At 51.9% G+C, this 15,245-nt stretch overlaps 5 protein-coding genes across 5 annotated transcripts; 2 read left to right on the top strand and 3 right to left on the bottom strand.

Annotated features, from left to right (window-relative positions):
- Positions 1–3: 3 nt before the first annotated feature.
- A1O5_05753 (uncharacterized protein) lies at positions 4–2,810 on the bottom strand (the record flags this gene model as incomplete). The annotated part of the gene is made up of 2 exons (XM_007746352.1): positions 4–909; positions 987–2,810. The coding sequence occupies 2 exons, from the start codon at positions 2,808–2,810 to the stop codon at positions 4–6; spliced, it is 2,730 nt and encodes a 909-aa protein (XP_007744542.1).
- A 953-nt stretch (positions 2,811–3,763) lies between these two features.
- Positions 3,764–5,326, top strand: A1O5_05752 (uncharacterized protein; the record flags this gene model as incomplete). Its single annotated transcript, XM_007746351.1, has 1 exon — positions 3,764–5,326. One exon carries the CDS (start codon positions 3,764–3,766, stop codon positions 5,324–5,326), a length of 1,563 nt encoding a protein of 520 aa, XP_007744541.1.
- Positions 5,327–6,127: 801 nt separating this feature from the next.
- Positions 6,128–7,615, bottom strand: A1O5_05751 (murein transglycosylase; the record flags this gene model as incomplete). The annotated part of the gene is made up of 2 exons (XM_007746350.1): positions 6,128–7,454; positions 7,506–7,615. 2 exons carry the CDS (start codon positions 7,613–7,615, stop codon positions 6,128–6,130), a joined length of 1,437 nt encoding a protein of 478 aa, XP_007744540.1.
- A 1,228-nt stretch (positions 7,616–8,843) lies between these two features.
- A1O5_05750 (feruloyl esterase) lies at positions 8,844–10,593 on the bottom strand (the record flags this gene model as incomplete). The annotated part of the gene is made up of 3 exons (XM_007746349.1): positions 8,844–9,170; positions 9,262–9,878; positions 9,990–10,593. The coding sequence occupies 3 exons, from the start codon at positions 10,591–10,593 to the stop codon at positions 8,844–8,846; spliced, it is 1,548 nt and encodes a 515-aa protein (XP_007744539.1).
- Positions 10,594–11,351: 758 nt separating this feature from the next.
- On the top strand, positions 11,352–13,002 carry A1O5_05749 (uncharacterized protein; the record flags this gene model as incomplete). Its single annotated transcript, XM_007746348.1, has 3 exons — positions 11,352–11,828; positions 11,873–12,619; positions 12,673–13,002. 3 exons carry the CDS (start codon positions 11,352–11,354, stop codon positions 13,000–13,002), a joined length of 1,554 nt encoding a protein of 517 aa, XP_007744538.1.
- Between the last annotated feature and the right edge of the window lie 2,243 nt (positions 13,003–15,245).

Genomic DNA, 15,245 nt, shown 5'->3' with positions numbered 1-15,245 from the left:
CAACTAGCCTTCTACCCAAGGCATCTTCGAAATTGGTGTCACCGGCCAAGCACGGTCGGGTCGATGACGACCAGAAAAGGTCCACTTTCCGGCCTTGACGAGCTCGGTCCGCTCACCACTCTCTGTCGGCAGGACTACTTCCATGGTGGTCGTTGGAGGGACTTCGACGGCCAAGGTAAACTGCTCGCCTTCAATGCTCCATGAGCAGCCCACTTTCCCGTAGGGTGTGTTGTAACTGACTTCCGCATGGGTGATGCCGCCTGAGATTACCGGAGCGGCGCGACTCTTCTTCCAGCCGGGCTCCACACACCGGAGGCCGGCCAGTCGCTCGTGCAGGAAGGAGATGACTGCCCCGTGGGAGTAATGGTTGAACGAGGTCATCTCGCCGGGATTGATGGACCCATCGGGAAGCATGCTATCCCAACGCTCCCACGTCGTGGTCGCGCCCATTGTGACCGGGTACAACCACGAGGGACACTCTCGATTGAGCAACATGGCGTATGCGACAGCACCGTGTCCGGCTCGCACCAGGGCCTCGCAGATGAAGGGAGTGCCCGCGAAGCCGGTCTCGATCTTGAAGTGCTCCCGGCGGACGAGCTTTGCCAGCCGTTCTCCTGCATTCGTTCGCTGCGCGGCCGTGGGGAGGAGGTCAAAGCAGATGGCCAGTGCGTAGGCCGTTTGCGAATCGGAGACTACCCGACCGCTGGCGCTGATGTACTCGTGGACGAATTGCTGGCGCGTGGCGCGTGCTTCGGCTTCAAACACCCTGGCTCCCTCCGTGTCACCCAAGACCTCGGCGATTTGATAGACGAGGTCCAGGTTATGTACCAAGAACGCATCTGCTACCAGCGTCGCGTCTGTTTTGCTGGTTGCAGGTTGGTCTGGCGGCGCTGACGGATCCAACCAGTCCTACGTCGCCCCACGTCAATCGTCATATGCCCATAAAAAGCAGGCTCGCGGCTGCTCGAAATTGGGGGGCCACTTACGCCTAGTTGAAAGCACTCTCTGTCCCAGAGACGATTGACTGTTGTTGTCTTCATATCCCGTGGGATCCGCGTGAGCCAAGTCTTCATGCTCCCGTAGTTTCTGGCCAGGATGTCCTGGTCTCCCGAGGCGACATACAATGCCCAGGGCACGCGGATGGTGACGTCGTGCCAAATTGAACATGGCCATGGGTCGCCCCAAAACTCGACTCCTTGGAATGCGTTTGGTGAAACGAGAGGGGGAATTCCACCGCGAAGGTCCTGTTCGTAGACAACATCGACCAGCCAGTTCTGCAAGAAGCTGTAACAGTCGTACAGCTTGGCCGCAGATGGCGCAAACAATGCAATGTCCCCAGTCCAGCCCAGGCGCTCGTCGCGTTGGGGGCAGTCTGTAGGGATGGAGAGGAAGTTGCCTTTCATGCTCCACACGGTGTTCTCGTGTAGCTTGTTCAGCATCTTGTCCGAGCAGAGAAAGTGGCCGACGGGCTCCATCTCGCTGTGGCACACGACGGCCACTAGCGAGTCTTGCAGCTCAGGCGCCTCGACTGGCCAGCCGTCCACCTGGCAGTAACGGAAGCCATGGAACGTGAATCGAGGCTCCCATTGTTCCCCGGACTCGGCGCCTTTCAAAGTATACTGATCCAGCGCTTGACAGATCCGGAGTGGTCGTCGCCCAAGCTCGTTGTTTTCCATCACCTCTGCATGTTCGAGAGAGATTCGGTCTCCTCTCTTGCCTTTTACGGCCTTGATCCGTACGTAGCCCACCAGATTCTGGCCAAAGTCGAGGACCACTTTCCCGCGGGGCGTGATGATTTTCTGAACGGGCGCGATCGTTTGCTTACGGGTACCCGGTGCTCCGAAGTCCGGGACGATCTGAATAGTGTCTGAGAGCGGTGGTTTCTCGTCTGCTTCACGCCAGGGGGCGGGATCGAACACGTGGGTGGGATTGGATGGCTCTGACCATCCGTCGATTTCGGCGGTGCCATCATACTTCTCTCCGTCGTAGATTTCCGCGGCCTTGGCTGGACCTGCCGTGGTGAGCCATGTTTTGTCCGTGCAGATCCGCTCTGTGCTGTGATCTTCGTAGATAATCTCCAGCTGGGCCATGACGGTCGGATAGGGACCCCAAAGGTGACGACGGCCGCCGAGGAACCCAAGTCTGCCAGAGAACCATCCTTCCGCGAGCCGTATGCCAATGCAGTTCTCTTCTGGCGCTCCTGTCAGCAGGTGGGTCACATCATAAGTTTGATGGAGGATTCGGTGGTTGTAATTTGTCCATCCGGGTGCGAGGAAGTCTCCAATCTGTTGCCCATTGATCTCTACTTGATATAGGCCTTGGGCTGTGACGTACAGCCTTGCCCGACGCACACGGGACCGGAGCCAGAATGCTCTGCGGAAGAGTTGCTCTGCACAGGGCCCTGCAGTCGGCGGCATGCTAGGTGCGGCAATCCGTTGACAGTCCCAATCCGCCCGCGTCAGAAGCCCAGTCTCGAATATAACCGGCTGACTCCACGAAGAAGAAGAACCGTGACATGACCAGATTCTGACGCGCACAGAAACTTCTTGTCTTGATATCAATGCCTCGTCGCAGGGCCAAGGGACCAGCCGCGACTGGCTCGAGTTGACTTTCCGGCAACATAACAGCGTCGTCCCTGTGTCTGCACTCGGAGCGTAGACTTCGACCTCGTAGGCTGCCTGCCGGAAGGCCGAGTCAACATTGTAAAATTTCCAGGATAGACGGGGTCGATCGTACGGAAGTCCCAGAGTGTGGCCTGGTTGACAGTGCTCGAATCGCACGTCCGACACGATGTGACCACTTCGTTCCATGTCAGGCTGTCCGAGATTTCGACTTCCGCTCAATGGGTATATCGCACGATCGGGCTAGCAAATGACTCTTGTAAACCAAATGACGACTGACCAGGCCAGCACCCAGAATGCATGGGTACGACGTTTTGGGAAGCCCAGCCCAATCCTCCGATCTCAGTCGGCTGTAGATGTGCCGATCGGACACAGTACTCAGTGTACGGAGTATTGAGCGCCGCTAAAGTTCTTGATCATGAATTTGATTATGGCTAAATATCCTGGATAAATGTATTATTTACGCTTGAGGCAGCAACCTCAGCTTGGGATAGCCGAGAGTGACGCCCCACAGTGTATATAGATCGACTCCTGTCATTGGCCGTCGGTAATTTTCGGCTGCAATATCCAAGCACTCCACCTGCCATGACTACGTACTTGGAACCTCAGAGTGCCCTCGGACTAGATGCCAGCCAGCTGGGGAGTCGACCAGAAATTCACAAGGGCACGCCACCGGATCGAAGAGGGGTGAGGCCATCTTTCACTGCCTTAGGCACTCACAGAAGCTGGGTCCAGCCCGTTACCCTGGCACAATCTACCCAATACACTTACCACAACCTGATCCTACAAAACAGACGATTGTGGACTGGCTTTTTCTGTCTTGTTCGGTCGGTGCATCATTCAACCGAAGGTGCGTTGCAAATCTGATCATTGTAGCGAAAGGAGGACATGGCCCGCACTTCAGGGGACCCCGGTGGCCTGCCTGCACCAGTTCTGACCTTTGCCATGCGAAAGATCTACACCAGGTTAATGAACAGAAGCAAGACTACATAGAGCAACCTTTCAGCCGCAGGTGAGAGCAGTTCAGTCCTGTGTCTTCCTCAACACCATTACAAAGAAGATACCGGCCACTGACCAAGGGGCCCTGTCCACACGCCGTCCATTGCATTTTCAAGGTCGAGAGGTTCTCGTATTTCACAGCCATGGCATCTGCCGAAGGCATCTTCGAAGGCCGCCTTCGGGAACTCTGCAAGCAATGCCCACCGTGGTACAAAAATCCCAGCCTGGTCCGGCTGTACCTCCTCCTGATCGCCCCAATGATGACCACCACCGCTTGGGGTTTCGACAACGCCTTGACAAATGGGCTCCAATCCATCGACACCTTCATGAACAATTTTGGTAACCCCCAGGGATCAACATTGGGATTTTTTGGTGCGTCCATGTCTGTCGGAGGCATCATTGGGTGCATTGTCGGCGGCCCGTTGAACGACCGCTTCGGGCGCCGACCTTTGATCTCTGGTGGCGCCTTACTGATTGTCGGCATGGTGATCATGCAAACATTCTCTTCCAATTTCGGCATGTTCACCGGCGGGAAGCTGCTGCTCGGCTTCGGAGCTTTCATTCAGCAGTGTGCAGCTTCCGTGCTCGTCGTGGAGCTGGTTCACCCGAAGCAGCGTGAAGCCTTGTCATCCTTTTTCAACACAAACATCTACATCGGCTTCATCATTGGCGCCTGGATCACTTTTGGGACTTTCCGCATGACGTCTCAGTGGTCCTGGAAGCTGCCATGTATCCTGCAGCTGGCCCTGCCAGCATACCAAGTCGTCATGGTGTGGTTTTGCCCCGAGAGTCCGCGTTGGCTGATTAGCAAGGGTCGCATCGAAGAGGGACGCCAGATCCTGATCAAGTATCACGGAAACGGTGTCGAGGATGAAATTGTCCGTGTCGAAATGGAGGAGATTATGGCGGGTATCGAGGCCGACAAGACCATGATCAAGGCCAACTGGCAAGGCCTAAAGACCGTTCTGGGTACCAAGGGCAACCGCCACCGACTCTGGATTTGTATCGTCACCGCGGTTGGCTCACAGGCGCTGGGGGGATCTTTCGTTGCGGCCTACCTCCCGCAGATCCTGGACCAGGTCGGCCTCACCTCTTCCAAGGATAAGACACTGATCAACGGCATGATGACCATCGTTAATTGGCTCACAGCTATCATTGCCGCTTTCGTCATTCCAAAGGTCAAACGCCGAACAATGTTTCTGTTTGCCACTGCAGGCATGACGGCCTCGTTTATCATCTGGACAGCGCTGACTGCCGAGTACGTCAAGCATGGACACAAAGGTTTGGGTATCGGCGTTGTTGTCATCATCTTCATCTACAACTTCTTTACCTCCATGTGTTGGGTCCCTCTGGTTATCGCGTATCCTCTCGAGAATGTTACGACCAAGCAGCGAGCGATCTTTTTTGCTATCACGCTCTTTTCCATCAATGTCTCCGCCTTCTGCTCCAGCTATTTAAACCCTGTAGGTCTCGCGGCTATTGGCTGGCGATACTATCTTCCACAGTGCTGTTTTAACGCTCTCATGATCGTCATAATATACTTCACCTTCGTCGAGACGAAAGGACTCACGTTGGAGGAGATCGCCATAATCTACGACGGGAAGGAGAGCTTCGAAGAAGCCGTCCACTATGTGAGCATGGAGCTGAACGCAAAGCACAGCGAGGCAGTGAGCCACGTCGAGGAACACACCGAGGTGAAAGCTTAAGCGGAAGACTGGGCAGACTCGGCGCCGGAAATATTCGTTCGGAAGCACTGCTTGCCACATGCTTCCCGTAACGACGCCTTATCGGGTCTAAACATCTTTTCCCCCGGAGAGGGTGGAATACCAAAACTATTCGGCATCAGGATGGCGTCGGGAATCCTGCTTCAGGGCGTGTTCAAATGTGCGTTTTGATGGAGAAGCCACGACCATCTTTGATTCGGATTTCTGTCTCGTGAAAAGCTCTGGTGACCTTTTGAAGATCTAGGACTGTTGAATTAGTGTCTTGAATTAGCCTGTGTGACTTTTACTGGCATCTCTCTGGGAAAATCAATGATTCTTCTGAGCGTCTCGTCCCATTCTCTGTGGCTAGAATGTAAGACTTCGAATAACCATTCTGGCCCGGGGTCTACATGCTTTTCGAAAATAGGTCACAACGGGAACGGAAACCATTTCGGTTCCCGTTGTGACCCATACTCAGAGGCACCAGTCCGTGAACGAGTTGACAGATCATTTGCAAGAACTATACAACACAAAATATTAACACTATGTACATACCAGAAAGGTAACAACCACGTGTTGTGATGCATTATCTTAGGCGGCTGGAAAGTATCCCGCGGAACGACTATCTAATTTCCTTCTATCAACCCAATAAGATGTCACGAAGCGGTTTGTTGTTTTACCTGTCTGCCAAGGGGTCCTTCACCGACAAGATCATGCCATCATGCCGTCACTTTCTCGCCACGCAATTAGAACACCAAAAAAAGAGCTTCTCCCCATAAAACGGCAGATTCAGTCCTTGATGCATCACTTTTCAAAAGTGTACTTCTTCAGTATCGAATATAGCTCCTCTCGTTGGACACACTGATCAAAGGCGAAGCTTTTGGCCAGATCTTCTAGTGCGTTTCTGCTCAAGCCTTGGAATTTTTGGGCATACTCTTCGCAGAACGTGTTCGCCACGAAGCTGTGAATGACGTTCCGAACGACATGGGTGCGAGTGTTCCAGATGGTTGGGTACGTGTGACTGGCGTTGGGCGCATGTTTGTTAATCCAATCAATGAGAGGAGTGATGGCGTCTTCGATTTCTTGATTGGGATACATCAACGCGCTGTCGAGGTGCAGTTGCTTCTTTGTCTCCCCAAGCTGCTCCACAAGTTTGCTGAGAGGAGATTGACGTGAAGCGTTCAGAATTCCCATTACACCGATGTCTTTGTACGACCAGATTGCCCAGGCAGCAATATCGGCCCTTTCATAGATCTCCAGTTGCGCATCGATCATGGCGTACTTTTTACGGTCGAGGGCTTCGATGTCGGGATCCCAGTTGGGTTGTGCCCAAGGGCAGCCGAACTCACTGTTCCAGATAGGGAGATTATGCTTGTTCAGAAAGTCACACTTCCTCCTAAACTGCCTTTCAAGCTTCTCCTTCTGCTCCTGATGACCCTCGTATGGACCCGGCGCGGAAGGGAAACCCATGGTGGCGTAGTCATGGACCGAGTATACACAGTTGGGCGTGTTGATGATAGTCTCAAAGCCACGCCACTCCATGGCAAATGTGTTGCCTTCGAGGAAAATGATGTGATCGGGGTCAGCTTGTCGAATTTCCTTGATGAGGCGGTCGTAAAATGCTGGTAAGCGGAGATGCTGGGGATCGCATGGCTCGTTCATCGGGTCGTATCCGGCAACCCAAGGGTTGCCCTTGTAAATAGAGGCCAGTTCCTTCCATAGCCACACAAGGCGGTCCTGATGGTCTTTGAAATCCCAGAATGCTGCATAGCTGGTGTTGTTGTCCGAATGCCAATCGGGATTTTGACAGCCTGGGGCGGTATGTAGATCCAAAACCACGTAGATTCCAGCGTTCGCACAGATGTTGATCACGCGATTAAGGTGTTTGAAGCCCACGCCTTCCCTTATAAAAATTCGAGGGTTCATGTCGTCGTCCAGGTGCTTATGGCTGCACGGAAGTCGGAGACAATTGAATCCGAGAGATTTTAAGAATTGCGCGTCTTTTTCGGTAAAGAAATGGTACAGGAATCGGTCGAAGAAATACTCGTAATCAGCTTTTCCCAGAACCTTGAGTAGGGCAGACCGCATGGCGGATTCTGTGCCGGGGAATCCAGTCATAAAGTTTTCCATGCTGGCCGGACAGAGTCAGGTTCAGATCGGAGTGCCCGCCGAATGCACTTACCAGAGCCAACCCCCCAGGGACGTGCCTCTGAGACTCACTCGCTGCCCACTGCCATTGACAATATGGTCCCCTTGGACTCTGAGAAATCCGGAGTTCGTTGGCGGAGACATGGGTACAGATTTGCGGAATCAAACGTGTATTCACTGAAGTAGAACACTTCTTCCTCTGATCACAGTATGGTTCGGTGCTCACCTATATAAGTAGGTATATAATCGGACTCTTCACTCACGTGGTCGAGGCTGGCGGTCTGTGAGGACCTCTACGGCTGCTCAATTGGTCTCTCTGAGCCACCCAGCCATTCGGTCAGTGTTAGTCTGAACATCTAGGTCGGACAGAGCTCAATAATGTTGGCCCCCGGAACATCTGAGCCCGAAAGCCTGAATAAGGTCACCAGAAAGCATCGTTGTCACTCGGAGACTAGCAGGCGTGACGACCATTCCTCGGGACCTAGAGACTAAGAACAAAATTATCCGGAGAAGCTAGGCTGAATTATACCATTGCCAAATTTAGCGCTAATTTTCTGGTAATAAAAAAGTATCCTTGTCTCCCGATCATCCCCGCAACGTGGAGAGTATGAGCGAGCGGAGATTCCATCTACTATTCTTCCAGATCACCTGATATTATTGTTCTCAACACTCCGTGCCAGCGGCGGCGAGGTCCCCAAGGTCCGGAGGCCCAGGCTATGGTATGGTAGCAGTGCCGTGGGCGTTTACTGCAAAGAGGAGCTGGGATGCCGTTGCTTCATTTGATTCTTATGGATGCTGCTTCGCCACTCCTTGTGTATGGGCTCAAGGGCTGCCTTGATGAATGTCTGTTTAAAGAACTGAGTCGTCAAATACAATTGTTGATGTGTAGTCAGAATGCGTGACCGGCGTTGACTGGCGTTGTTCGCTCCGGTACCGCAGCGAAACGTAATGCAAGCTGCCGTATTATTTGAGTGGCTGGACCATACATAAGACGGGATAAAATCAGGTCCCTCTGCTATCGATGCAAGAAAAGGGTGGTTTAGATCCGTGAAATAGTCCTGAGCACAGTCGATTTTGCCGATTTGGACATACATTCTGCTTCCAGACGATGCAATTGGAGACGTAGCCAGTACCATCACAGCTCGAAACACGTCTGCTAAGATCCTCCAGGCCATCTGCCAGAACCCATGGCTGAAAACTTTCCTCACTTCACAAGAGAGATCTATGTGTCCTCAGCCTTGCGTGATCGCGCCTGACTTTAACAAGTTCAATGGAAGAAGGCTGGGGCAGGACGTCCTGAAGCAACACGGTCTAGCTGCTCTTAGCTAATTACTCACTTCGCCGGCTCCTCCACATCCTCATCGGCTTTTCTTTAGACGCAATCGAAGCTGTCTGGGCTTGTCGGATCCCCTGACCCTTTGTAGACCTGCTTCAGGGGATATAGACACAAGTTTCGATTATACACATTGTTTGTGGTCCCGTTGAAGGTGACGGGGAGAACATCAGGAGCCGTACCGTTTTCGACCCACGCGCGCAATGCGTCGAAGACTGTTGTTGGCTGTCCACCGACACCAGTATAACCGCAATGTCCCGCCCCAGGTGATTCAAAGTAACGGTAGAAGTCTTGAACATCTGGGAATAAGTTGCTGACTTCTTTGTAGTAGCGCTCCGTAGCTTTGGTCTGGATCAATTCGTCGGCCTGGTCATCACATTCCATGATTAGCCGTAGGTATAAAAGGCAGGGAAGTACTCCGGGATTCTTGGTATGGCAGAGTGTTGGGACTAATTACCATTCCATGCCATGTGATCATCTTACCGCCCGCAGCTTTAAAATCTGAGAGGTCAGGGTCACTGGTACCAATAGTATCGTCGTAGATCTTGATGAACCGCTTCCAATATCTGTCAAACATCTCACTTGTAATGGTTGCACTGTCAAAGCTTGCATTCCTTTCGAGATATAACTGCGCAAACCAATTGGGAGTTCGCTGGGCGTTCACGGTCTGATTGGTTTCGTTAGGAGCGTAGCCTAAACCTGTAAGGCTGGCCCCGTAGTTCCATCTGGGCCATATGAGCTCCCATTGGCTATTGAAATAGCCACTCCAGCTAGCGTTGGCGACCACGGCCGCTGTTTGGCTCACAGTCATATTGGCCCCGGTTGAGAAACATAGAAAGCTCGAATCGATCTTGCTGATAGGATCGAAATCGCATGACGCAACATCTGAGATAATACCGTCGACCACACCGTCGTTGGCATCACAGTGAGCGACAGCCTGCTGCGTGAGGTAGTCCATCTCGCAGTCCAGAGGGTATGCTTTCATCTCGTTCATAATTAGCTGAGGTATGAACTGCGACTGACCGAGTTGACCGTAGTAAATGGCCGGCGCTGAAGCGGCAATTCCATCATACACTATAGTTGGAGAAGGTCAGTAGTTGTACCGTGGCCATTAGGGAATGTACGTTCGGCGGCTTTCGTCTTCAAAATCCTGCATCGGGAGAGGCAATGGGAGACACGTCTTACAGGTGGGAAATCGCTGAGCCAGCATTAGACCTTGTCGGCCACCTTGAGAACATCCACTCCAGTATGAATACACTGGGTCGCGACCGTAGAAACTGCGGACAAGGCTTTTGCCGATGAGAGCCTGTTCCTCCAGCGCTCTGTACGCGAAGGTGTCCAACACGTAAGAATTGACATTTCCTTGGCTCACAAGAGCCCAGAGTGTAGGGTCTCCGGGCCAGACTGGAGACAACCCTGCATCGGTACTCGTCGTGGCATATCCCTCGCCGATAGCCCCGGACATGAGACCAGGTGACAAGACATTGCGACCTGCCGTCCACCCTGCACCACCTGTCGCCTGTAGCCGTTCATTCCAAACCTGGGGAAGCCAAGTTTCAACGTGGATGGCATTGTTTTTACCGGGGTGGGTGTAGGTTACGGTAACGTTGCAGAAGTCCACATCTTTGACCGATATAGCCGGATGATTGAAATTGTAAATCTGTGGCACCTCAACACTGTAGTTGGTGAAGAGGATGGCGGAAACGGAAAGAACCTCCACCCCGAGCAGAACTGGAGGAGCTATGGCCGATGGTGAGCACACCATTAGCTGGCGAATAGAGCTGCTCATCCTGATGTGGTGTGATGAATTAACGCGAAGGTGTACCTCTGCTGAGGGCCACGTAAATACCAACACGACGCATAGGCTATAAGTAGTACATCTCCTACCCCAAAGGCTTACGTCCGCCAGCGGCAATTAGCAAAAGCAGGGATCAAGTTATTTGTTCCCGCATCGGTGCCAATGGGGCGTGATATAGTTCCAGTCACCGGTCAGGTGGCAATGTACACGCGAGACATACTCTCTGGGGCCGAAGGGGAGTGTCGGGGCATCTCCGCTGCTCCACAAAGCATCTCAAAGTTGCAATATGTGCGAAGCGAAATACTTAGTCTAAATAGCGCCGCCTTCCCCACATGTCGATCGTCCCTACCCCGGACGTTATGCCCCTGACGAAGAGAAAATGCCGAATCTCCGACTTGGGCCGAGATATGCCGCCATGAAGACCTCAATTGAGTGCACGCAGTCGTCCTCGCTAATGTGGAAGAGTCGAAGATGTGGCAGGGGCAGGACGCCATGTTAAGGGAATTGCAGGTATATTTGAGCGCACACTATCTATTTTTAACCGCCGGAGGTATCCCCATATCTTGGATATGTCGATCTCCTAGGTTCAACATGAGAATTGGGATCGGATCCCCATCGTGCCCGTATTCGTTGGTCTTGTGCCTTGTCTTGCAATACCATCTTCAGTCGGCTATAAAGCAGCTGTGTGCCAGAGAAGATCACAGGTAATCTTTCTCTACACCGTACTGCTATCCTGTCTTTCGCACATTATGGCTTTGCTTTCGCCAACCCAGGCGTGCACACCAAGCACTTTCTCGAGCGTTTCACTCTTTGGCGCCGAAGTTATTTCAGTCGACGCAAGCATCGTCACGAACTACAGCTTTCCCATTCCAGAGGGCTGGCGTTATTCTCAGCCCTCGGTCAACGTGGAAAACGCGACCTTTTGCAATGTGACCGCGACCTATACTCACCCGGATCAAAACGACACAATCTACGCTGAGGTGTGGCTCCCCCCCAACGGCTGGAATGGCAGACTTCAGTCAATTGGAGGTGGCGGTTGGGCAGCGGGCCGGTTTGTGCTATCATATGCCGGAATGGCTGGCGCCATCTATGATGGGTACGCCACGGCGACGACGGACGCTGGTCTTGGCACTTCGTTGACTCCGGCGACTTGGCTCCTGAACAGCCCTGGAAATTTGAATTTTGTAGCCCTGGATGACTTTGGACAAACGTCCTTGGGTGACTTGGTGCGTATGGCGCGGTTCTACAGAATGACGCTAATTGGCAACAGGCAGTCATCGCCAAGCAGGTGATTGAAGGCTATTACGGACAAGCGCCCCTCTATTCCTACTGGAATGGCTGTTCGAATGGTGGGAGGCAGGCCAGTATTCTGGCTCAACAGTATCCCGAAGCGTATGATGGCATCATTGCCGCAGCACCAGGGATGTACTGGGCTGAGCTGAGCATCACCTCCGTTTGGCCGGCTTTCTACATGGACCTGACACAACAATACCCTCTGGCGTGTGAACTGACGCAGCTAACAACACTTGCCATCGCCGAGTGCGATGGCCTCGATGGTGTCAATGACGGGCTCATTGCAGACCCTGAAAAATGCCGCGCTACATTCAAGCCCGCAGACTACGTCGGTACAACTTTTACGTGTGCCGAAACAGGTCTGAACATGCCAATAAGTGCCGCCGCCATCGACGTGTCGGAAAACATTTGGAACGGACCCAGATACTCCAATGGTGACTTCATGTGGTACGGATTCGAAGTTGGAACAAACTTGTCCGAACTTGCAGCCACAACCTGCACGCAGAACAGCACATGTATTCCCGCCAACCGAGCCAGCCTAGACTTTTGGCAGCAATACTTCGTTCTGAGAGACCCCTCGGCAAATGTTACAACCCTGACTCATCCACAATTTGATGATCTGTACCGCACATTGAAAAAGGAGCTGGCACCAATAGCAGCCACCGAGACTCGGATTGCCGACTTCCAGGAGGCTGGAGGTAAAATGATCACCTATCATGGGCTTGTAAGTTGTCTCAAAGTCCCTTACAGTTGACGTGATGCTAATGTCAAAACAAGGCGGATGCGGCAATTTCGCCAAAGAGCACACTTCACTACTACCAGGAAGTGTCCACAGTGCTTGACAATGTCATGGACTTCTACCTCTACTACCGTGTTCCGGGCCTTCAACACTGCTGGGGTGGCTCAGGCGGCCAGCCTATTCATTTATTTGACCAACTGCGTTCATGGGTAGAAAATGGGACTGCACCTGACGCGAGTCCGGTCACGGTCCAGTTGCCCCAAAACGCCACGATGGACGAGGTTCTGTGCCCCTATCCCCAGGAGGCATTTTATGAAAAGTCTTGCGCGAATGGTACCTCGTCACTTTTGTGTTGGTCGTGCAAGTAAAGGAGAAGTCTGCTCTGCTCAAGGAGAGCAGTCCAAAGATTGGGTTCGGGATTAGAGGTCTACCGTGGTATTACTAGTAAATAGCTTCGACATATTGTTTGTTCTGACTATGTAGTCATCGATAATCTAATATCTTCATTTCTGATATTCTACCATGCTTACTGATCGTTACCCTGAACTCGGGCCATGCGCCGACAGTCGATGTCGATGCGGTCGTGAAGTTTCTCGCCGGCAGGGCCTCGTCTGTGGATTGTTACCAGGGCCGTAAAATAAAGTCTCCCGCTGCATGTCTCTGATGATCTCAACCAGGTCCCTCCCCCGAAATTAGCTCCGCATAGGTTCAGCAGTCCGCATCGCCTTGTACCGAAGCAACATGAGGGTGGTGTTTTTTTTTTTCAGCTGAGAAAACAGGTACTTGGCCTCGGTGTAAAATCAAGGCAGATGGGCCCAGAGGAGCGAACGAGGTGTACCGAGAAACCTGACCACGGTGCAGAGAGCCGGTTGAAAAGGTACCGAACGCCACCCCATATTCCAGCTCCAGAATCCCTAAATCCATCGCATAACTCCAAGGCCTGTTTCCACAAAGTAGCACCTCTCATTGATCTTGTATTCATATCTCTGTTGCCTGAAAATCGGGGGACTTCGGACCTCTGCTTTGGAGACCATTTCCTTATTCAGCCCGGACATTGCTTAACTCTTGCGTACCTGGCAACCATGTCCCCCCTTCCATTATTCCTACCGCTCTCTGTTCTCTTGCCAGCTTTAGCTGGAGCGACCCAAAACGCCCGTCAGATTGTGGTGAACGCAAGCTCTCCATGTGGTCAATTGAAACCAGAGATCCAGGGTGAGTGCTGCTTGAGCTTATGTATTGAACGTGTCAGTGCTAAAGTCTGAATAGGGTCTCTCAGTGCGGATTCAGGTGCATCGACCAGGTCATTCAAAGAAAAAGGACCGGGCTGACCTTATAGACTTTATTTTTCAAGCATTTGCTGGAGCCTCTGACCTCTTCTATGACTATCAACCAGAAATCGGGGCACTGTTCCCGGAATATGGCATCAAACATGTGTTAATCTGTAGGTGGACGTGATCTTTCAGTCTCGCACACGCCATCAGAGACCTGGCTAACTCTTTCTAGACAACTTTCCACAAGTTTTTCTCGGTTGGGGGAAACCTGGAACGGCCGGCGACCCACTCCAGTAACTACAATTGGACACCAGTACGTTGTGCTACTGAAGGTGAATTATCATGCTAGATCCGCTGATTTCTGGCACAAGGCCGATGGCTATGTGGACTATGTTGTGTCCAATGGGGCAAAGGTATGGAATTTCTCTGAATTGTGATCGCTATTGGCGTGCTGATGCAATGGAAATGGCAGGCAATCATCCAATTTCAAGTAAAGTCCTTCTCAATAATCATTGATGCACATTTATCCCTCGAAGCGCTGACACGGTAGTTTTTGAAAGCCGGACAATGGCACCAACCCAAACATCACATCACCAGAAGATTTGGGCAAGATTGCGTACATGATCACTGACCGATACATGTAAGCTTCTAGTCCCGAGGTCCAAGTCTTCTACAGAGCAAGCATCTTAACCTCTGTCAGGAATGGCGCCTACAACTCTGGGTTCTCCGATGCTATTGAGCTCTTTGAATTCTATCCCGAGACTGATCTGGTAAGGACGCTCGTCGAAAGCCCGTACTTGCAAGCACTTACGAAGTAAGCTCAACTCTCCAACAATCGAGTCACAATACCAGCATATGTTCGCATATTTCAGCAATTTCAGTCATGGGGTGGCCAATGCCAGGTTTGATGCCCATCTGATGGTTTATCGAAGAGAAGCTGACCGCTTTCAAGTTCTTCTAGAGTTGGGGTGTAAGTCTTATACCGCATCATCTAATCAACACAAGACTTAAGAACCTAGTGGGGCGTGGGGTTCGGATAGATTTTGTATGTTTGGACGACAGGTCCCATGGATTATGATTGTGTCACTGACGCAGTATAGATCCGACGAAACACAACTACTCGGTAAGACGAAGAGAAAAAAAAAACCTAAAACAAAAAACCCTCGCATTGTGATTTCGGCGACAAAAAAAGCTTACACTTGTAGACATTTGATCCCTTCATCGTCCAATTCTACAAAGATTGTGTGGACCGAAATGTCCCAATCAAGGCTACCACTTTTCACTTTGTAAATTTGTGGTTCAGCTTTAATCGTATGTGTCTCGATCGCTCTGCTGGTAGG

The sequence above is a fragment of the Cladophialophora psammophila genome (genome assembly GCF_000585535.1).
Source record: "Cladophialophora psammophila CBS 110553 chromosome Unknown aczJe-supercont1.8, whole genome shotgun sequence".
Lineage (NCBI taxonomy): Eukaryota > Fungi > Ascomycota > Eurotiomycetes > Chaetothyriales > Herpotrichiellaceae > Cladophialophora > Cladophialophora psammophila.
This window is presented reverse-complemented; position numbering and strand designations above follow the sequence as displayed.